Source organism: Scardinius erythrophthalmus (genome assembly GCF_964197995.2).
Source record: "Scardinius erythrophthalmus genome assembly, chromosome: 11".
Lineage (NCBI taxonomy): Eukaryota > Metazoa > Chordata > Actinopteri > Cypriniformes > Leuciscidae > Scardinius > Scardinius erythrophthalmus.
Genome location: NC_138231.1, coordinates 21,357,296 through 21,381,190, shown reverse-complemented (window position 1 = coordinate 21,381,190; position 23,895 = coordinate 21,357,296). Strand labels below are relative to the sequence as shown.

General features: G+C 40.8%; 1 protein-coding gene across 7 annotated transcripts in view; it reads right to left on the bottom strand.

Moving 5' to 3' along the window:
* The window catches only part of cep128 (centrosomal protein 128), a 170,107-nt gene that overhangs the window by 25,937 nt on the left and 120,275 nt on the right, over positions 1–23,895 (bottom strand). For 6 of the 7 annotated variants that reach the window (XM_081378458.1, XM_081378455.1, XM_081378457.1 and 3 more), the window contains 2 exons: positions 7,495–7,572; positions 7,302–7,415 (listed from right to left, as the gene is read on the bottom strand). In XM_081378458.1, the coding sequence (XP_081234584.1) occupies positions 7,302–7,415; positions 7,495–7,572 (192 nt within the window). Of the gene's footprint in view, positions 1–6,915; positions 7,054–7,301; positions 7,416–7,494; positions 7,573–23,895 lie in introns of those variants that run through there. The other variant, XM_081378461.1, reaches the window with a different exon arrangement.

The following is a 23,895-nucleotide window of genomic DNA, read 5'->3' as shown; positions in this document are numbered from 1 at the left end:
AAGAAATAACTGTTGCTATAACGGTTAACAGGTTAACCTGCCATCTGTGCTTGCAAATCAAACAACTGTGGTGAGTAGGATCAGTCACCAAACACGGTGAGTAATGTCATCTCCTGTTATTGTCACTTGCACTTTATTGTCACATGTATAGTATAACATTCTCTGTCAGCAATGAAGGATTTGCATGTGATAAATGCAGGGAGACAGTCAGGCTGACGGAGAAGATTTCAGAAATAGAGACACGCATCGAAACTTTAATCACGATAGTAAGAATGCAAGGGCTTTAGATACTGCTTTGGATGCGACTAGCTTAGTGAACTCTGTACATTGTTCGGTTCCGGCTGTAGAGCCCGTGCTGCAGGGCAATTGGGTGACGGTGAGGCGCTGTAGTCGCGGGAAAAAACACAGCTCTTCCGTTCCGATTACAACATTAAACAGGTTCTCTTCTCTCAGTAAAACACCCATTGAGAATCCTGTTGAATGTGCCCTAGTTATTGGTGATTCTATTACACGGAACGTGAAAATAGAGACATCAGCCACCATATTCACATGTTTGCCGGGAGCCAGAGCGCCTGACATCAAAGCAAATTTAAAAGTGCTGGCTAATGCTAATCATAAATTCTCTAAGATTATTATTCACGTCGGCACAAATGATGTTTGACTTCGCCAGTCGGAGATCACAAAAATTAACGTTAAGGAGGTGTGTGAACTCGCAAGTATGATGTCAGGCACAGTAATTTGCTCTGGCCTCCTTCCTGTTCGCAGGAGTGATGAGATACTAAGTAGACTGTGCTCACTCAATGGCTGGCTGTCTAAGTGGTGTCCGCAAAATAATATATAATTATATATTATATATAATCATAGACAATTAGAAAAGTTGTTGGGACAGACCTGACCTGTTGAAAAGAGATGGTATTCATCCCTCCTGGGATGGTGCTGCTCTTCTCTCTAGTAATATGGCACATAGTCTTAGAGCTCAAACATGAATGGGGGCTCAGTTCAGGAAGCAGACAGACTGGCTAAACTGACCGTTTGCTAGCTGTCTCACGTCACCTAGGTCAGATAAATCAGACGATTACATTACTTTAAATGAGTCCACCCCCCAATATTACTGTTACTGTTAGTACTGGCTGCAGATAAAGTCCTAATTGTTGATGATTTTAATATATAAATGTAGATAACAAAAAAGATGCATTGGGATTGGCATTTAAAGACATTCTTAACTCTATTGGAGTTAGACAACACTTGTCAGGACCTACTCATTGTCGTAATCATACTCTAGATCTAATATTATCACATGGAATCAATGTTGATGCCGTTAAAATTCTGCAGCAGAGCGATGACATCTCAGATCATTATCTAGTCTCGTGTAAACTTCATTTAGCCAAGGCTGCAAAGCCGACTCCGTGTTACAAATATGTTAGACAGATCACTTCTGCCACTAAAGATTGCTTTATAAATAATCTTTCTGATCAGTTTCATCATCTCAGCATCCCAGATAGCTTAGAAGAACTCGATATTGCGACAGAAACGTTTAATTCTCTCTTTTCCAGCACTTTAGACACAGTTGCTCCTTTGCGCTTAAAGAAGATTCAAGAAAATAGTCCAACACAGTGGTACAACGAGCACAGTCAGGCCCTTAAAGGTGGTATCAGTGATTTCAGGCCCAAAAATATTTTTATCACATTCATCTAATCTTTCCTAACGATCCGCTAGCTGCCCGCCCCATAAGCATGCCGTCAAAAAATGCGTCTCTGTAGGCAGCCTAGGCTCTGAGATCTGCACACAAAAACAAATGGTTTAGCCAAACACTCAAAACCAAAACAAATAGTGTTCCAACCAATCACCGACAGGGGGAGGGTGTTGTGAGGTTTTGAGCCAGCTTTTTCTTCAGCTCTGACTTCGCGTGCAGCCGTGCACGAGCAAAATGTCACAAAGCGTTTTAAGATTGTTTTGAATGAAATATTGAAGTTTATAATTAAGTGTTTTGGCACACCACGACGAGTGGCGCTATGCATTGTTCTAAAGTCGGGTTTTATTCTGGCATGTTGAATTAGTGTTCGACAAACGCGGCAGCGCGTTCATTTGGATTTATTTTTCTCTTAACAGCTAAAATAACTTAATAGGCTACTCTGTAGTTTTTTGGTCATACAGATAAGAGTAGAGTATAGCCTACATCGTTCAAAACTGTAAACTTTTATTCATATTAGGCTAACGACACAAGTTTGTCTGTCGTCTCTGTCTCCGGGAACTGCGCGTCACAAAAATGAACCGAAAGCCACTCGCCTCAGCTCAGTCACGATATGAAATTAATCGGCTATGTCAAAAGCCTGATTATGAAATCCATATGAAACCAAGAGGTACAGAGGATCTACTCAAACATGTTTAGCTATCATGTGATGGCTTCCCAATGAGGAAAGGAAGGACAGGGTGAAAATATCGCTCAAATTAAATGTAGGCTAAATCACCCTAAATTAAATTGTAAAAACAGATCAAATAAATGTATTTGTCAATGTTGCGATATTGTTTCATTTAAGTTCAAAATTATTCTATAAATGTTATTTAGTTTAACAGCAGCACGAAGCTCTGTGGTTCGAGATTTATTTGAATACAAAAATAAAAAACTTTATTCACAAATTGTAAGGATTCAAAGATCCCTGTGGAATTTAATATTGAGTTGAACATTTTGTTCATGACAACAAATGAACATGCGTTTGAAGATTGTATTTAGTTTTGCTTGGAAAAAGCTGGCCCAAACTGAAGTAGCGTTAGTTCTTCAATTATTGAAATATGCCTAATTAATTATTTAGTAATAAACATTTATGACAGAAATATTACTACATAGCCTAAATTATTTAATTCCTTCATTATCAAAACTTGAATAGCCTATTGCTAATGTCTAGAATAGAGATTTAAGTGTGAATTGCAAACTCTTTGTTTTGTTTTGCAAAATCAGATAGCCTGTGGGGGTTTGGAGAAGGCAGTTGCTTTATCGTGGGGGTGCAGGACAGAGGTGTTAATGTTCCGTCTTTCATGCATATAGTCAAGTCCCAAAATAGATAAATAGCCCTGGATAAGATGCAGTAGGCATTTTTGAGGAAAAGTACTTCAAGTGTTGTTTCTATATGATTTTTAGGTGCTGAATCCATTTCTGCCGTATAACAAGTTGTAAACATCACTGTTTTGGCATAAACAATAAAAACAAAATGGCTGCCAAAAACAAAACAAAACAAAAACTTTTAATGCATTTATTGCAATTTAAACATTAAACATTAGAACTAAACTATGCATTCTCAGAATATTTAAACATGTAAACAATGAAAAAACAACATTAACATGAAAGGGACAGTTTTGAATGGCTGCTGGAATTATGCCAAGGTACCAAGGTACACTGGGAAGCATATATCAGTGGAAATATGCAATTATGCCCAGCCTGAAGGGGGGGACTTGGAATACACATGACCCCAGGGGGCTGCATATTGAGAATCACTGGGGTGTCCAGCCACAGGTGGAATATTTCAAACCCAGGGGTGGCAAGGTGGCTTGCCGAGGGAAAGACACATGCTCAGAGAGGCTTACAGTGGAATACACACGTGGGGATCACCCAGAGGCCGTGTTAGGTGTCGCCCAGCCTGCAGCTCTACAGATGTCTGTTAGCGAGGCGCCATGCGCTAGAGCCCAAGAGGATGCTACACTCCGGGTGGAGTGGGCCGTCACACCAAGGGGGCATGGTCGACCTTGCTGCTGGTAAGCCAAAGCAATGGCGTCCACTATCCAGTGAGACAACCTTTGCTTGGAGAGAGCCTTTCCCTTCAGCTTCCCACCATGACAGACAAAGAGCTGGTCTGAAGTCCTGAAACACTGCATTCTGTCTAAGTAAGCACGGAGGGCGCGTACTGCACAGAGCAGTGCCAAGGCTGGGTCTGCCTCCTCCGAGGGCAGCGCTTGCAGGTTCACCAACTGGACTCGAAAGGGTGTGGTGGGAACCTTGGGCACATATCCAGGCCGGGGTCTCAGGATCACGTAAGTGTTAGCCGGTCCAAATTCCAGGCACGCTTCGTCAACCGAAAATGCCTGCAGGTCCCCTACCCTCTTGATGGAGGCCAATGCAACCAGGAGCACTGTCTTCATTGACAGGAACTTAAGCTCCACTGATTGCAGAGGCTCAAAGGGAGCACTCTACAGGGCAGTTAAAACCACTGAGAGATCCCAAGAGGAAACGAGAGGAGGGCGAGGAGGATTCAGTCTCCTCGCTCCTCTCAGGAACCTGATGATCAGGTCGTGCTTTCCAATGGACTTACCTTCAACTGCATTGTGATGTGCGGCAATGGCGGCACCATACACTTTCAGGGTGGAGGGAGACAGCCTTCGCTCCAACCCTTCTTGCAGGAAGGAAAGCACGACACTGATCACTGACTTTCGTGGGTTCTTGAAGTTTAGAAGAACACCAGTTGACGAAGAGGTTCCACTTCAACGCATAGGCATGTCTCGTGGACGATGCTCTAGCAGAAATGATGGTAGCCACCACCGCTGGTGGTAGGGTACTCAAACCTGCCTCGTCCCGTCCAGGAACCACACATGGAGGTTTCAAAGATTGGGACGAGGGTGCCATAGGGTGCCCCGTCCCTGAGAAACCTCTTTCTCAGAGGAATTGGCCAGGGAGGTGCTGTCGTGAGGAGTACTAGTTTTGGGAACCAAGTGCAGTTGTGCCAATACGGGGCAACCAAAATTACCTGCTCCTCGTCCTCCCTGATCTTGCGCAAAGTCTGCGCAAGAAGGCTCACTGGGGGAAACGCATACTTGCAGAGGCCCTGCGGCCAGCTGTGCGCCAGTGCATCCATGCTGAGCGTGCCCTCGGTCAGAGAATAAAACAGGTCGCAGTGGGACGAGTCGTGGGAGGCAAAAAGATCTACCTGTGGGTTCCCCGAACTGATCCCAAATCAGCTGAACCGACTGGGGATGGAGTCTCCATTCTCCAGCGAGAGACCGAAACCGAGACAGATCGGCTGCACGGTTCAGGTCTCCCGGGATATAAATGGCTCGAAGCGACCTCAGATGCTTCTGACTCCATATGAGGAGGTGGCGGGCGAGTTGCGACATACGGCGGGAGCGCAGACCACTTTGTCGGTTGATGTACGCTACTGTTGTGGTATTGTCTGATCGGACTAATACGTGCTGACCCCTGAGCAACGCACAGAAGCGGTGCAGGGCGAGACGTACAGCCTGCAACTCGAGGCAATTGACATGCCAAAGGTGCTGGGGTCTTGTCCAGGAGCCCGCGGCAGCATGTCCATTGCACATGGTGCCCCAGCCCATTGTGGAGGCATCTGTTGATACAACAACATGCCAAGAAACTCGTTCTATGGGCACTCAAGCCCATAGAAAACTGAGGTTCGTCCACGGGGTGAAGGTCTGACGGCAGGACGAAGTCACTGGGACTCGGAGCGTGCCGTGTTGCCATGCCCACCTCGGGACTTGATCGCGAAGCCAAAGCTGAAGCGGTCTCATATGAAGTCTCATTTCCCAGTTGACCCGAAGGCCCAGACAAGGTAGGTGCCGGAGCACTAGGTCCCTGTGTTCGCAAACCTTGTCTCGAGAGTGAGCTAGGATCAGCCAGTCATCGAGATGTGAACAGTCATGCAGGATGTGAACCCCGTGTTCCTGAAGAGGAACAAGGGCTGCCTCGACAACCTTTGTGACGACACGAGGAGACTGGGCTAGCCCAAAAGGGAGAACCGTGTACTGGTATATATATATATATATACTAGTATGCCTCATTTGCATATGTAAACATGACATTTCAGAAAACTTGTAATACAATAAATGTCTGTCTCTATGTAAGTGAAAAACTGGAAAGGTTTTTATGGTGATATCTATAACTTAAAATTTTTACCCTATCCACCTGTACTGTTACGGCTGTGAATAATGCACCTATTGTTTTGATAACAATTACAAGAAAATGGGACCCTTATTTCAATGTTATACGGTGGATCCTTATTCAGGAGATATTGAACTTTCTAAAAATGTGGTATAACAACTTTTCCTCAAAAATGCCTACAGGGTTACACAATCTTGAAGATTCGGACCTGACTAATAGTGTCGGATAGCCAGCCTGATGAGCAGGCAAAGGCAACATTCTTTTAAGGATAAATCTCAAAATCTCCAAAAGTCCATATGTAGGCCCTATAACTTATTAAATTATAAATATTGTAGTTTTATTGGTTGTATTTAAAGGTTTTCCACACACAATTTCAATTTAGCAGATACAGAGCTCTTTAATTCGCGATCAACCTCGTTTTATTGTAAGGTGAATTCAGCAAGGCATGCTGTATCTTTTAAGCAACAAAGGCTATTTGTTACAGTTTTTTCTTTCGTGATTTGTGTGGATGACATGCACATGTACAGTATTATCAGCTGTATGGTGTGTTTTTACCCTGAAATGTTTAATTTCGAGAAAGACCCGGCGCGCGCAGTGAGGGAGACAAAAGAAACGTACTAAAAAACGATTCAGCGCGAGAGAGAGGCAAAGAAAAAACGCCTGTTCTTAATTTATGTTGCTTTGAACTATTTTCGTTTTGTACCGTTTTAATTTTTTAACTTAGCTGCAATTTCTTTGACAATAGAAATTTAAAATGTTGCAAGAATAAGATTCTGTGTTTCTTATTTTGCATCGCAAAGGGAATAAACTCTATCGATGCAACACTGTTTTAAATAAATAAACTGTCCCGACACTTTATTTATACCTTGAAATGTGCGATGGGTTTTCAAACTTAATTAATTTTATTTTTCTTTTACATTTTCATTGTTTATTTTTTTAATTGAAAGCAATATGTATTGAAAGTATTTTTCTGATTTGTTCGATCTGTTTTGAAAAATGTCTTCCGTTGCTATGGCCGGGTATCACTGTCAGTCATCTCAATTTTGTGAATGATTCACAAAAAAAAAAAAAAAAAAAAAGAGCAGATTAAAGACGAGCTTCATCATCTTAATTTTCTTGTGCGATCGGTTGACAGTCTTCCTTCATCAGTTGTGATCGTCTTTGCAGCGGCTCAACTGGAATGTTGCAAATTTATGTTGTAATGTACAATTGATAATTAAACAAGATGCTTGACTTTAATAAACAGATACATATTTAAGCATCAAGAACGGAAAAAGGCGACAGTGGCAAGGAATCTAAACACCATCAGGTGACAGAATGGAGAAAAAAACCTTAAGAGAAACCAGGCTCAGTCAGGGGACCAGTCCTCTTATGGCTAAACTAAACTTATTAAGTGCATGGCATCAGCGCTATATGTTCATACCCTGTATTCCTGAATCCTCCTCTTAGATTCCTCAAGCTGATGCTGGAGGTCCCCAACTATCTCCTTATATTTGGCATAACGTTGTTCCACCATTTCTCTCTGCCTCTGTGACTCCTGAAATCACATAAGCCAACCATGATATCTGCCTCAGAGGGAGGTTAAATCTTGACCAAAACATCACCTATGATCCAACCTCGAGATCCTTGAAGTTTTCCAGCAGACTGAGTTTCTCAGGAACTGACTCCAGATGATCCAAGGCCAGCCTGGTGCTCTGGAAAAGAAGAATATTCTGTCATTTATATTTATTTCATTTCAGTTCTCAAATCCTAGTCTTTGAGAATTGCGCTTTGTCGATTGCTTCAAGTCAATGGAATGAGTGCATCTCCCAGAAGAGGCAAGGGTCAATTTCTGACACCAGCGTGTTGTTGTGCCAAGCAGTAATGATGTAAATAGACGGAGCTGTGAGTAAAGGCTGAAGGTTTTCAGGAGCTAATTAAATGTTCGGCAGCCAGCCATAGCACATAATGGTGATTGATATGGTAGGCGTCACATAGCTTTTTTTCAAACTGTATAAATACTGCTGAGTCGATACAGGCGTCAATACTTTTAACAAACAACGGCATATTTCTTAGCCAAGTAATGATTTGTAATTCAGACATTTAACAGAAATCGTTATGCTTCTGCAAATAGTGTACTAAGGTCTGGAACATTTCAGAAATGTAACTTTGCAGACAGAATATTCTGTACCAAAGCACAGAAAGAGACCCTTTCTTTGCTTTGGTACAGAATATTCTGTCTACAAACTCAGCTTTACAATGTAAACTAGATTTGCATTTCAGAAGTGCTTTCAAGTCACCAGAAGCGTATTGTAGCTATATGTATGTAGTTTTATGTAAATGAAATGTAGCATAAACAAAGATAAATTATAACAGAACTTTGCACGTTTAATGTAAAATTTGCAATCTATTCAAACACATTTCAGAGGAAAAAAACTATAGTTAACAACTAGAAAAATGCATTTCCGGGGGAACTGCAAAGTGTGCTTGCTCGGATGCGGTTCACTAACGTTAGCAGGTAGTGGATAAGGGTGCGTTGAAGTTTGCTTGATCTGAGAATTTCAACAATAGTACTTTTTTCAAGATTGTGCAAAAAGGTGAAAATTCATGTGCATTAAGAGACATGTCTACAATGTAGACTAGTGCCAATGGCATTGTTTATGTGGCTTGGTTGTTGGTTTTGAAATAATTGGTTTTGAATATACAGCAGAGAGTGGGAGTGTTTTGGGTGATGAAATAGTATTGAAAAGAAGTTGACAGTCTTAATTTACTGTATCCAATAAGCCAATACAAAACTCACCCAGCTGTTCTGTGGTTGAGTGTTCCCTTTGATTAGAAACAAATTTACTATCTCAAATTAAGGTCTACCGTAATTAGCGATGCTTTGATTGCTGCTGTCAAGATGGTTGTCATCACCTACAAAGAAACGCTGATTTTTATAGCCTACCATCAGTCCTCATATTGTAATTAAAGGAAAAACGTTATCAGTTTCACTATTAGCTTATTCTAGCCATGCAATCGCAACAACATGGATAACGCTGTTTGGCCTTGCCTAACTTTATATGACATATGCGCCATATGCTAGAGTTACACATCCCGCTGCCATTTCAGGGCTTGAATTTTGGTGCGGGAATGTGGGGATTGCGCATAATTTAAACCATTCCCGCAAGGTTAGCTTTTATAGTTCGAGAAATTCCCGCACAAATATTCGCTTCATCTCAGAACAAATGATTAAAAAATAAATTCACAGATGCGAGAAAAAAGATGTCAAACTGTCTTTTATTTTCGAATTTAATTCCTCAATCAGCGCTGGACCGGCATTTTCTGTCTTCCGCTGAGCCCTGGCCGTAGACAGGTCATATGTTTCACGCTGTCAATAAAGTGGTCTGCGTTGAGCTGATCTTATTCACACTATCGAGTGTAGGTGCAGCATTCTAACAATGACTACGTTTACATGCAGCCAATAACCCGTTCAAAACCGGGATATTAGCAATAACCCGGTCGCGCACGGCCATGTAAACACCGACAAAAACCCGAATATGCTCATATCCCGGTTTTTAAAAACCTGAATATGATACCTGGGGTACCCCTTTTCTAACCCGAATATTTGGTCATGTAAACACGTATCGGCATATCCCCATCAAAAGGAATGTTCTGCGCATGTTCTATTCGCAAGGAATCTTGGTCTTTTGAGTAGAGACGGCGCATACAAAAACCCGCGTGCAGTATACCGGAAATAAACCAGAAGTATAGGTAAACATGGCGAGACGCAGCACAGCACCACCTTTTGGAGCGAGGAGGAAAGCGTAAACAAAAGGCGATCTGCCCCGAACTATTCATTATCCGCATGCTGCTGCTGTTGTTGTTGTCTTTGTAAACAGGAAGAAAAAACGGAAATGACGCATATTGCGTCTTAAGGTTGTCCGTACGTCAAGACGCTAACTGTGCGTCGCCGTTTACATCGGGATATTGCCAATTCCATGTATACAGGAGTAACTCTCTCTACTCACGCATGTAAACGGGTTATTCTGAATGTTTCAGAAACCCAAATAGTGACCTTAACCCGACCATAACCCGAATATTGACAGCTTGTAAACGTAGTCATTGAGTCATAATGAGCTGTTTGTGAAGAAATTATCCGCTTCCAAATTATGTCATTTTAATTACGAAATTGAAACATTAAAAAACAATTTGCTCTTTATGGTGTGCGAGTGATAGAGTGCAGCAGCAATAAACCAACTGATCAGCTTGCAGTGTAACAACATTGAATGCTCGGCCGAACAGCTGATCATAGCTGTACAGGGCGCCGTATTATTTTTCATCTCCATAAATATATCTAGTAGTAAAGCTAATGCAAGGGCTAGAAATCAATTAATCTTTTGCTGATACTTCCTTGTCATCATGGAGAGCGCAGTTCATGGTTGCATAGCAACGACAGACGCCACGGGACAGCAAGCTTGTGGAAAGGAGAGAGCGGCGCGCCCGCGCTTTCCACTTGTTTTTACAAATCTAAGGTGCGTTCCATTCGACAGGGTCCATACGCAGTGTTCACTGCTCCCCTACTCCCTGAGCACGGTATATCAGTTGAAGTGGACTTCACTGACAATAACCGCTCATTTGAAACGCCCTGCAAACGTCATCAAAGAAAGTCAACGACGGGGTCGCGCAGATTATGATATAACATAAATATATATAAGACTGCATTCATATTTAAATTTTTATTATTATATTATATATTTACAATTATATTGCACTATTTTACAACTACCTAAAACAAAATCACTTTACTTCACAAACTAGCTAAGCTGGCTGCATTCACTGAGGTAAATTATAATCATCAAAAGTAGTATATGTAATATTCACAACAATAACCATTAAAATACTGTCATTTGTATAACAATGGCGAAATGTATGAATACTTACACACATACGTAAACTCCATCGTTAGTTATGACCGTTCTGACTGGTGATGACGTGGTGCGCGAAATGACATTTGGGTGATCATCGCTCTCCACTTCCTGTGAAGTGATGTATCGATGTTCCCTTATTCCCTATGCCGTGCGCAGTGCCCTTCGAACTGAACATGTTCGCTCCCTTCGGATTGGAATCCCACTTAAGATGGCGGAAAACCCTGTGAAGTCCACTTCGCAGTCCACAGCGCACCTCTAGAGCGACGTTGTTGATTGTTTGAGCATGTGACTGCGCGTTTCTCCTTGTTTTCTATTGTTATGCGCAGCATATTTCCCGTGCGCACAAACACAGCCACAGACCATGGGCGTCAGTTTGGTTTGAAATGTGCTGAGGACAGAGACATATTCGGAAGTGCATTTTCAGAAGTGCTGGGTACAATGACGCATTCATTTTTTTCTCTCTTTCGCGCAGGTTATGTTTTGACTTTTCAGACTTTTCAACAGGCCTACCCAAAACTTTAAAAAAAAAAAAAAAAAAAAAAAAACTTTTACTATAGGCTATTCTAATTTTGTCAATAATTATAAAAAAATCACCAATAAGCTCATAATTTGTGCTAAAATAGTGTTTAGTTTTAAAAAACATTTTAAAAAGCTGGTTATATTTTGATGTTTCTCCGCAAGTTAAGCAGACAGTGAGGTTCGGGTTTGTTCCGATCAGAGCTTGTGAGTGGAGAGCGCATTTCTGAATATTCCGCTCCGCTCGTTCATTACGCAGGGTCGCTCGCTCAACCCAGATGTCCTGTTGCCTGGTTCGAAAATATGTGGAATAAGGGCTGCTTCCGACTAAACGTTTTTTTTTTCTAGTCGACTAGTAGGCTAGTTGTTCTTTTAAGTCATTCGTGGACAAATCGCCCCTTTATATTAATTTAATTACTTATATAGCCTACAGGATAATGAGCGTTTACGGAATATAGCCGCACTCAAGCGCACGACCGCACACATAAAGCTTGCCACAAAGAACCGGTAAAAGTAATGATTATGAATGTGTCTAAATACGCTGTGAATGTGAATGTGCATTCTACGCTGAGTTTCGGTTCATTTATGAGACGAACTCCAGTTCACTCGCCGGCGCCTCCATGTCGTGATTCTGCTATATTTACTTCTTATTTATTAAATCCAGGCAATTGGTTCATGAAACAATGATTAAAATTAAGATAAAAATTAATACAAAACGAAATTCAAGAAGAATTTAAAGAAAGGCAGCAGTTCTGTTTGAGGTCTCTGTGAAAGTTTTAAAGCAGTCTTTTAGTGCCGCGTTCAGAGCGCTCACGTCCGTAACTGAGAACTGACACGTTGTTTTTTCCCTCATAAATGCGAACACGAAAAATAAAATGAATATTATAATGTTTTTTTGTTGGGTCAGACAATGATTAGGCCTACCAAATTTCTCTCTCATATTGCTCCTCATAACCACTGAAAACGGTAAAAAAAAATCGAACCAAAAGTCAAATTAATATGGACGGAAGTTAAAAGTGGTGGGTACAAAATGACTCATGACGAAATCTGGTGGGTACACGTCCCACCGTCCCCACCGAAATCGACGCCTATGCCACAGACAATGAATTGTTTGTTTGGTTAGCGAAGAAGAGCATGATGTATTTTGTATAAAGTTTTTTTTTTTTTTTTTTGTTATTAACTGTTTTGAGAACTGGAAATGCACAATTCATGCATACAAATCTGTATATCTTAATAAATGAAGATGATTAAATTAGACCGATGCAAAAAACGAAATTCAGGCCCTGCATTTATTAAGACAAACCTAGTAAAAACGAATGCAGTCTATACACTGACTTGGCAGCTCTGTGAAATGTAATACAACAGTGCCACCTCCTGTCGAAATGCATTAACATTAAAAGTGTGAGGTGAAACTTTTGCATAGACATAGGTAAATGGGTTTGTCAATTAGCCTGAAAAAAAATAAATAAATAAAAAATTCAGATCTTGTGCTTCCTCACATTGGAGTCCCGAGATCATGTACAAAGCTTGGTTTCGATACGTGACAGCGTTCCTGAGATATGGACGTCTTCCTGTTTGGCGACTACGCCGCCGATTTCGTTTGGCTGTGACGGGCAAATGCTTCCGAAAATCAAAAATCCTCTAGTAACTTTTGTGAGGCTTGGTCCAAGGATCATGTACGTCCAGTTTCGTGAAGTTCGGACCAAATTTGTGACCTGTGAAAATTTAGTTTCGCTTTCTGTTCAATCCAATATGGTGGACGAACGACATAGACTCGTGATGTCATCTTCGCAAGCAACTTACACCGGTACTGACCGGACGTTTTAAAGTTGGAACGGTGTCTCTGTCTCAAAGGGCCTAGGCGCAGGAGCTGGCCAAGATTTCTCTCCCGGGAATAATAATAACTAGAAAAATGCATTTCCGGAGGAACTGCAAAGTGTGCTTGCTCGGGTGCAGTGCACTAACGCTAGCAGGTAGTGGATAGATGCGAGATGCGAGATGCGAGAAAAAATGCGAGAATGCGAGAAAAAAGATGTCAAACTGTCTTTTATTTTCGAATTTAATTCCTCAATCAGCGCTGGACCGGCATTTTCTGTCTTCCGCTGAGCCCTGGCCGTAGACAGATCATATGTTTTACCCTGTCAATGCAGTGGTCTGCGTTGCGCTGATTTTATTCACACTATTGAGTGTAGGTGCAGCATTCTAACATTGAGTCATAATGAGCTGTTTGTGAAGAAATTATCCGCTTCCAAATTATGTCATTTGAATCACGAAATTGAAACATTAAAAAACAATTTGCTCTTTATGAGTGCGAGTGATAGAGCGCGGCAGCAACGAACCATCAGCTTGCAGCGTAACAACATTGAATGCTCGGCCGAAAAGCTGATCATAGCTGCCTTATTATTTTTCATCTCCATAAATATATCTAGTAGTAAAGCTAATGCAAGGGCTAGAAATCTAGTAATCTTTTGCTGTGTCTGAAACCGCTCACTCGTTCACTAATCCCTACATAGTGAATGGCAGTTGAGTGCACTACATCAGCAAAGAATTTGGACGCTGACATAATTATCACGCGCCAGAGAGCTCGGACAATTTGTTATAAACATTACCTACCCATCTTTAATATTTCCTTTTTTTGGCTGTATGAATTGTATGTAACAATTGTATCTATGTATTTTTCATGTTTATTGCGTTATTTGATTAAAAAAAAAGATAATAAAAACACTTGCTTGTCATATTTATTTACTTTTTACATTTATATGTGAAAATAAAAGAGAACAAAACACTACACAACACATTTGTTTATTCAAATATAGATATAACGGTATATATAAATAAATAACCAGGCGTCTGGTCTTATAAATGATTGTTTTCTAACTCGCTTGCACTGTTGCCATGGTGACATTTTTGTTTATTTTTCATTCGCGCTCTATCGCCTTATCGTGTTGGATTGTGGGAAATAGTGTCTCAGCAAGTGTACATCGTATGTATACTCGAATTCAGAGAGGATTGTGGGTAAAAGTAGTGAAGAATGTAGGGAATGATGTCGTTCACTCAGAATTCGGACACCACTACAAAATGGCCGACACCTAAAATAGTGCACTATATAGTGGATAGGGAGCGATTTCAGACACAGCTCTTGTCATCATGGAGAGCGCAGTTCATGGTTGCATAGCAACGACAGACGCCACAGGAGAACAAGCGCTTGTGGAAAGGAGACAGCGGCGCGCTCGCGCTTTCCACTTGTTTTTACATATCTAATGTGTGTTCCAGTCGACAGGGTCCATATGCAGTGTTCACTGCTCCCCTACTCCCTGAGCACAGTATATCAGTTGAAGTGGACTTCACTGACAATAACCGTTCATTTCAAACGCCCAGCAAATGTCATCAAAGAAAGTCAACGACGGAGTCGCACAGATTATGATATAACAAATATATATAGGACTACATTCATATTTTAATTTTTATTATTATATTATATATTTACAATTATATTGCACTATTTTACAACTTCCTAAAATAAAATCACTTTACTTCACAAACTAGCTAAGCTGGCTGCATTCACTGAGGTAAATTATAATCATCAAAAATAGTATATGTAATATTCACAACAATAACCGTTAAAAATACTATCATTTGTATAACAATGGCGAAATGTATTACTTACACACATACGTAAACTCCTCCATCGTTAGTTATGACCGTTCTGACTGGTGATGATGTGGTGCGCGAAATGACAGTTGGGTGTGTGATCATCGCTCTCCACTTCCTGTGAAGTGATGTATCGATGTTCCCTTATTCCCTAGGCCGTGCCCTTCGAACTGAACATGTTCGCTCCCTTCGGATTAGACTCTAACTTAAGATGGCGGAAAACCCTGTGAAGTCCACTTCGCAGTCCACAACGCACCTCTAGAGCGACGTTGTTGATTGTTTGAGCATGTGACTGCGCGTTTCTCCTTGTTTTCTATTGTTATGCACAGCATATTTCCCGTACGCACAAACACAGCCACAAACAATGAATTGTTTGTTCGGTTATCGAAGAAGAGCATGATGTATTTTTTTTATTTTTTTTTATTAACTGCTTTGAGGATTGGAAATGCACAATTCATGCATACAAATCTGTATATATTAATAAATGAAGATGATTAAAATAGACCAATGCAAAAAACGAAATTCATGCCTGCATTTATTAAGACAAACCTGGTAAAAACGAATGCAGTCTATACACTGACTTGGCTGCTCTGTGAAATGTAATACAACAGTGCCACCTACTAGAGGTCGACCGATTCATCGGTCGGCCGATTAATCGGCCGATTTTTTGCATTTTTAACAAAATCGGCATCGACCAATATCCAAGTGTATCAAGCCGATTATTAGGCAGGCGCATCTGTGGGCAGCCTAGTGTTGTTGTTGTTGTGGAACACACGTTCGACGCACGCTGCGCCTAGAGTCATTCTCCAGCAGAGTGAGCAGACCTCATCCAGTGCTTAGGGAAGGAGCTAAGTTCCTTGGAGAAAACTCCTTTATATTTAATTAAAAACTTTTGATATGTTACTGCCAACTTAGAGAAAAAAAACATGAATAGGCGACATGACGATCGGCTACTTTGAAATTGATAGCGTAGTTGAGGTTGCATTAGCACAGCAGAAGGGTTGCTATCATGTCACAATAAGTAAGCAAGAAACTTTAGTTTAGCTTTCTGTTCAATCCAATATTGCGGACAAACGACATGGACTCGTGATGTCATCTTCGCGAGCAACTTACACCGGTACTGACCGGACGTTTTAAAGTTGGAACGGTGTCTCTGTCTCAAAGGGCCTAGGCGCAGGAGCTGACCAAATAGCTGGGGGGGGGGTTGCCAAATTATGTAAAATTTTGGATTTTTAAAAAAAAAAATGTATCTTGTACATCCTCACATTGGAGTCTTGAGTTAATGTACAAAGTTTGGTTTCGATACGTGACAGCGTTCCTGAGATATGAACTACTTCCTGTTTTGGCGACTACGCCGCCGATTTCGTTTGGCTGTGACGGGCAAACGCTTCCGAAAATCAAAAATCCTTCTAGTAACTTTTGTGAGGCTTGGTCCAAGGATCATGCACGTCCAGTTTCGTGAAGTTCGGACTAAATTTGTGACCTGTGAAAATTTAGTTTCGTTTTCTGTTCAATCCAGTGTGGCGGACAAACGACATGGACTCGTGATGTCATCTTCGCGAGCAACTTAATCCGGTACTGACCGTACATTTTAAAGTTGGAACGGTGTCTCTGTCTCAAAGGGCCTAGGCGCAGGAGCTGGCCAAAATTTTTCTCCCGGGAATAATAATAATAACTAGAAAAACGCATTTCTGGAGGAACTGCAAAGTGTGCTTGCTCGGGTGCAGTGCACTAACGTTAGCAGGTAGTGGATAGATGCGAGGTGCGAGAAAAAATGCGAGAATGCGAGAAAAAAGATGTAAAACTGCCTTTTATTTTTGAATTTAATTCCTCAATCAGCGCTGGACCGGCATTTTCTGTCTTCCGCTGAGCCCTGGCCGTAGACAGATCATATGTTTTACCCTGTCAATGCAGTGGTCTGCGTTGCGCTGATCTTATTCACACTATCGAGTGTAGGTGCAGCATTCTAACATTGAGTCATAATGAGCTGTTTGTGAAGAAATTATCCGCTTCCAAATTATGTCATTTTAATCACGAAATTGAAACATTAAAAAACAATTTGCTCTTATGGTGTGCGAGTGATAGAGCGCGGCAGCAACGAACCATCAGCTTCAAGCATAACAACATTGAATGCTCAGCCGAATAGCTGATCATAGCTGTACAGGGCGCCTTATTATTTTCCATCTCCATAAATATATCTAGTAGTAAAGCTAATGCAAGGGCTAGAAATCTATTAATCTTTTGCTGATACTTCCTTAGCTGTGTCTGAAACCGCTCACTCGTTCACTAATCCCTACATAATGAATGGCAGTTGAGTGCACTACATCAGCAAAGAATTCAGACGCTGACATAATTATCACGCGCCAGAGAGCTCAGGCAATTTGTCATAAACATTACCTACCCATCTTTAATATTTCCTTTTCTTGGCTGTATGAATTGTATGTAACAATTGTATGTATGTATTTTTCACGTTTATTGCGTTATTTGATTAAAAAAATATATAATAAAAACACTTGCTTGTCATATTTATTTACTTTTTACATTTATATGTGAAAATTAAAGAGAACAAAACACTACACAACACATTTGTTTATTCAAATATAGATATAACGGTATATATAAATAAATAACCAGGCGTCTGGTCTGGTCTTATAAATGATTGTTTTCTAACTCGCGTGCACCGTTGCCATGGTGACATTTTTGTTTATTTTTCATTCGCGCTCTATATCGCCTTATTGAGTTGGATTGTGGGAAATAGTCTCTCAGCAAGTGTACATCGTATGTTCACTCGAATTCAGAGAGGATTGTGGGTAAAAGTAGTGAAGAATGTAGGGAATGATGTCGTTCACTCAGAACTCGGACACCACTACAAAATGGCCGACACCCTAAATAGTGCACTATATAGTGGATAGGGAGCGATTTCAGACACAGCTCTTGTCATCATGGAGAGCGCAGTTCACGGTTGCATAGCAACGACAGACGCCACAGGAGAACAAGCGGTTGTGGAAAGGAGACAGCGGCGCGCTCGCGCTTTCCACTTGTTTTTACACATTTAATGTGCGTTCCATTCGACAGGGTCCATATGCAGTGTTCACTGCTCCCCTACTCCCTGAGCACGGTATATCAGTTGAAGTGGACTTCACTGACAATAACCGCTCATTTGAAACGCCCAGCAAATGTCATCAAAGAAAGTCAACGACGGAGTCGCGCAGATTATGATATAACAAATATATATAGGACTACATTCATATTTTAATTTTTATTATTATATTATATATTTACAATTATATTGCACTATTTTACAACTACCTAAAATAAAATCACTTTACCTCACAAACTAGCTAAGCTGGCTGCATTCACTGAGGTAAATTATAATCATCAAAAATAGTTTATGTAATATTCACAAGAATAACCGTTAAAAATACTGTCATTTGTATAACAATGGCGAAATGTATTACTTACACACATACGTAAACTCCTCCATCGTTATGACCGTTCTGACTGGTGATGACGTGATGCGCGAAATGACAGTTGGGTGTGTGATCATCGCTCTCCACTTCCTGTGAAGTGATGTATCGATGTTCCCTTATTCCCTATGCCGTGCGCAGTGCCCTTCGAACTGAACATGTTCGCTCCCTTCGGATTAGAATCTCACTAAAGATGGCGGAAAACCCTGTGAAGTCCACTTCGCAGTCCACAACGCACCTCTAGAGCGACGTTGTTGATTGTTTGAGCATGTGACTGTGCGTTTCTCCTTGTTTTCTTTTGTTATGCGCAGCATATTTCCCGTACGCACAAACACAGCCACAGACAATGAATTGTTTGTTCGGTTATCGAAGAAGAGCATGATGTATTTTGTATAAAGTTTTTATTTTTTTATTATTAACTGCTTTGAGGATTGGAAATGCACAATTCATGCATACAAATCTGTATATATTAATAAATGAAGATGATTAAAATAGACCAATGCAAAAAACGAAATTCATGCCTGCATTTAAGACAAACCTGGTAAAAACGAATGCAGTCTACACACTGACTTGGCTGCTCTGTGAAATGTAATACAACAGTGCCACCTACTGTCTAAATGCATTAACATTAAAAGGTGAAACTCTTGCATAGACATAGGTAAATGGGTTTGTCTATTAGCCTGAAATAAAAAATAAATTAAAAAAATTCAGATCTTGTGCTTCCTCACATTGGAGTCCCGAGTTCATGTATAAAGTTTGGTTTCGATACGTGACAGAGTTCCTTAGATATGGACGACTTCCTGTTTGGCGACTACGCCGCTGATTTTGTTTGGCTGTGACGGGCAAACGCTTCCGAAAATCAAAAATCCTTCTAGTAACTTTTGTGAGGCTTGGTCCAAGGATCATGTACGTCCAGTTTCGTGATGTTCGGACCAAATTTGTGACCTGTGAAACTTTAGTTTAGCTTTCTGTTCAATCCAATATTGCGGACAAACGACATGAACTCGTGATGTCATCCTTGCGAGCAACTTACACCGGTACTGACCGGACGTTTTAAAGTTGGAACGGTGTCTCTGTCTCAAAGGGCCTAGGCGCAGGAGCTGACCAAATAGCTGGGGGGGGGGGGTTGCCAAATTATGTACAATTTTGGATTTTTTTTTTTTCATCTTGTACATCCTCACATTGGATGCGAGAAAAAATGCGAGAATGCGAGAAAAAAGATGTCAAACTGTCTTTTATTTTCGAATTTAATTCCTCAATCAGCGCTGGACCGGCATTTTCTATCTTCCGCTGAGCCCTAGCCGTAGACAGATCATGTGTTTTACCCTGTCAATGCAGTGGTCTGCGTTGCGCTGATCTTATTCACACTATTGAGTGTAGGTGCAGCATTCTAACATTGAGTCATAATGAGCTGTTTATGAAGAAATTATCCGCTTCCTAATTATGTCATTTTAATCACGAAATTGAAACATTAAAAAACAATTTGCTCTTTATGGTGTGCGAGTGATAGAGCGCGGCAGCAACGAACCATCAGCTTGCAGCGTAACAACATTGAATGCTCGGCCGAAAAGCTGATCATAGCTGTACAGGGCGCCTTATTATTTTTCATCTCCATAAATATATCTAGTAGTAAAGCTAATGCAAGGGCTAGAAATCTAGTAATCTTTTGCTGATACTTCCTTAGCTGTGTCTGAAACCGCTCACTCGTTCACTAATCCCTACATAGTGAATGGCAGTTGAGTGCACTACATCAGCAAAGAATTTGGACGCTGACATAATTATCACGCGCCGAGAGAGCTCAGACAATTTGTCATAAACATTACCTACCCATTTTTAATATTTCCTTTTTTTGGCTGTGTGAATTGTATGTAACCATTGTATGTATGTATTTTTCACGTTTATTGCGTTATTTGATTAAAAAAAAAAGATAATAAAACACTTGCTTGTCATATTTATTTACTTTTTTAATTTATATGTGAAAATAAAAGAGAACAAAACACTACACAACACATTTGATTTTTCAAATATAGACATTAACGGTATGTATAAATAAATAACCAGGCGTCTGGTCTTATAAATGATTGTTTTCTAACTCGGGTGCACCGTTGCCATGGTGGCATTTTTGTTTATTTTTCATTCGCGCTCAATCGCCTTATCGTGATGGATTGTGGGAAATAGTGTCTCAGCAAGTGTACATCGTATGTACACTCGAATTCAGAGAGGATTGTGGATAAAAGTAGTGAAGAATGTAGGGAATGATGTCGTTCACTCAGAATTCGGACACCACTACAAAATGGCCGACACCCTAAATAGTGCACTATATAGTGGATAGGGAGCGATTTCAGACACAGATCTTGTCATCATGGAGAGCGCAGTTCATGGTTGCCGCATAGCAACGACAGACGCCAGACGCCACAGGAGAACAAGCGAAAGGAGACAGCGGTGCACTCGCGCTTTCCACTTGTTTTTACACATCTAATGTGCGTTCCATTCGACAGGGTCCATATGCAGTGTTCACTGCTCCCCTACTCCCTGAGCACGGTATATCAGTTGAAGTGGACTTCACTGACAATAACCGCTCATTAGAAACACCCAGCAAATGTCATCAAAGAAAGTCAACGACGGAGTCGCGCCGGATTATGATATAACAAATATATATAGGACTACATTCATATTTTAATTTTTATTATTATATTATATATTTACAATTATATTGCAGTATTTTACAACTACCTAAAATAAAATCACTTTACTTCACAAACTAGCTAAGCTGGCTGAGGTAAATTATAATCATCAAAAATAGTATATGTAATATTCACAACAATAACCGTTAAAAATACTGTCATTTGTATAACAATGGCGAAATGTATTACTTACACACATACGTAAACTCCTCCATCGTTAGTTATGACCGTTCTGACTGGTGATGACCTGATGCGCGAAATGACAGTTGGGTGTGTGATCATCGCTCTCCACTTCCTGTGAAGTGATGTATCGATGTTCCCTTATTGCCTATGCTGTGCGCAGTGCCCTTCGAACTGAACATGTTCGCTCCCTTCGGATTAGAACTTAAGATGGCGGAATACCCTGTGAAGTCCACTTCGCAGTCCACAACGCACCTCTAGATCGACGTTGTTGATTGTTTGAGCATGTGACTGCGCGTTTCTCCTTGTTTTCTATTGTTATGCGCAGCATATTTCCCGCGCGCACAAACACAGCCACAGACAATTAATTGTTTGTTCGGTTATCGAAGAAGAGCATGATGTATTTTGTATAAAGTTTTTTTTTTTTTTATTAACTGCTTTGAGGATTGGAAATGCACAATTCATGCATACAAATCTGTATATATTAATAAATTAAGATGATTAAAATAGACCAATGCAAAAAACGAAATTCATGCCTGCATTTATTAAGACAAACCTGGTAAAAACGAATGCAGTCTATACACTGACTTGGCTGCTCTGTGAAATGTAATACAACAGTGCCACCTACTGTCTAAATGCATTACCTAACATCAAAAGGTGAAACTCTTGCATAGACATAGGTAAATGGGTTTGTCTATTAGCCTGAAATAAAAAAAAAATAAAGAAAATTCAGATCTTGTACATCCTCACATTGGAGTCCCGAGTTCATGTATAAAGTTTGGTTTCGATATGTGACAGAGTTCCTGAGATATGGACGACTTCCTGTTTGGCGACTACGCCGCTGATTTCGTTTGGCTGTGACGGGCAAACGCTTCCGAAAATCAAAAATCCTTCTAGTAACTTTGATGAGGCTTGCTCCAATGATCATGTACGTCTAGTTTCGTGAAGTTCGGACCAAATTTGTGACCTGTGAAACTTTAGTTTCGCTTTCTGTTCAATCCAATATGGCGGACAAACGACATGGACTTGTGATGTCATCTTCGCGAGCAACTTACACCGGTGCTGACCGGACGTTTTAAAGTTGGAATGGTGTCTCTGTCTCAAAGGGCCTAGGCGCAGGAGCTGGCCAAATAGCTGGGGGGGGGGGGGGGGTTGCCAAATAATGTAAAAAAAATTTTTTTTTTATCTTGTACATCCTCACATTGGAGTCTCGAGTTAATGTACAAAGTTTGGTTTCGATACGTGACAGCGTTCCTGAGATATGAACTACTTCCTGTTTTGGCGACTACGCCGCCGATTTCGTTTGGCTGTGACGGGCAAACGCTTCCGAAAATCAAAAATCCTTCTAGTAACTTTGGTGAGGCTTGCTCCAAGGATCATGTACGTCCAGTTTCGTGAAGTTCGGACCAAATTTGTGACCTGTGAAACTTTAGTTTCGTTTTCTGTTCAATCCACTATGGCAGACGAACGACATGGACTCGTGATGTCATCTTCGCGAGCAACTTACACCGGTACTGACCGAACGTTTTAAAGTTGGAACGGTGTCTCTGCCTAAAAGGGCCTAGGCGCAGGAGCTGGCCAAAATTTTTCTCCCGGGAATAATAATAACTAGAAAAGTGCATTTCCGGAGGAACTGCAAAGTGTGCTTGCTCTGGTGCGATTCACTAACGTTAGCAGGTAGTGGATAAGGGTGCGTTGAAGTTTGCTTGATGTGAGAATTTCAACAATAGTACTTTTTTCAAGATTGTGCATATAAAGTTAGGCAAGGCCAAACAGCGTTATCCATGTTGTTGATTGCATCGCTAGAGTAAGCTAATAGTGAAACTGATAGCGTTCTTCATTTAATTACAACATGAGGACTGACGGTAGGCTATAAAAATCAGCGTTTCTGTGTAGGTGATGACAGTCTTCATTTACTGTATCCAATAAGCCAATACAAAACTTACCCAGCTGTTCTGTGGTTGAGTGTTCCCTTTGATTAGGAACAAATTTACTATCTCAAATTAAGGTCAACCGTAATTAGCGATGCTTTGATTGCTGCTGTCAAGATGGTTGTCATCACCTACACAGAAACGCTGATTTTTATAGCCTACCGTCAGTCCTCATATTGTAATTAAATGAAGAACGCTATCAGTTTCACTAGCTTACTCTAGCGATGCAATCGCAAAACATGGATAACGCTGTTTGGCCTTGCCTAACTTTATATGACATATGCGCCATATGCTAGAGTTACACATCCCGCTGCCATTTCAGGGCTTGAATTTCGGTGCGGGAATGTGGGGATTGCGCATTTACATTTACATGAATAAGCAAAATGCTTTTTAATGCCCCGCGGAAACCCTGGCTGATCATAGCTGTACAGGGCGCCTTATTATTTTTCATCTCCATAAATATATCTAGTAGTAAAGCCAAGGCCGTAACCAGGGTTTGAAAATTAGTGAGGTCTGGGGTGAGGTGCAGGGCCGGATTAAGAATTCAGAGGCCCCTGGGCACAATGTCTTGTAGGCCCCCCCTAAGGCAGGCCAAATGTATAGTTTGTCCAAGTAAATTTTAGGACATTAAAAGGAACTTTGTTGTACTATGCTGGAGTAAAGTTAATAAATTATCGTTCTTTCCCATAGGATTTTTAA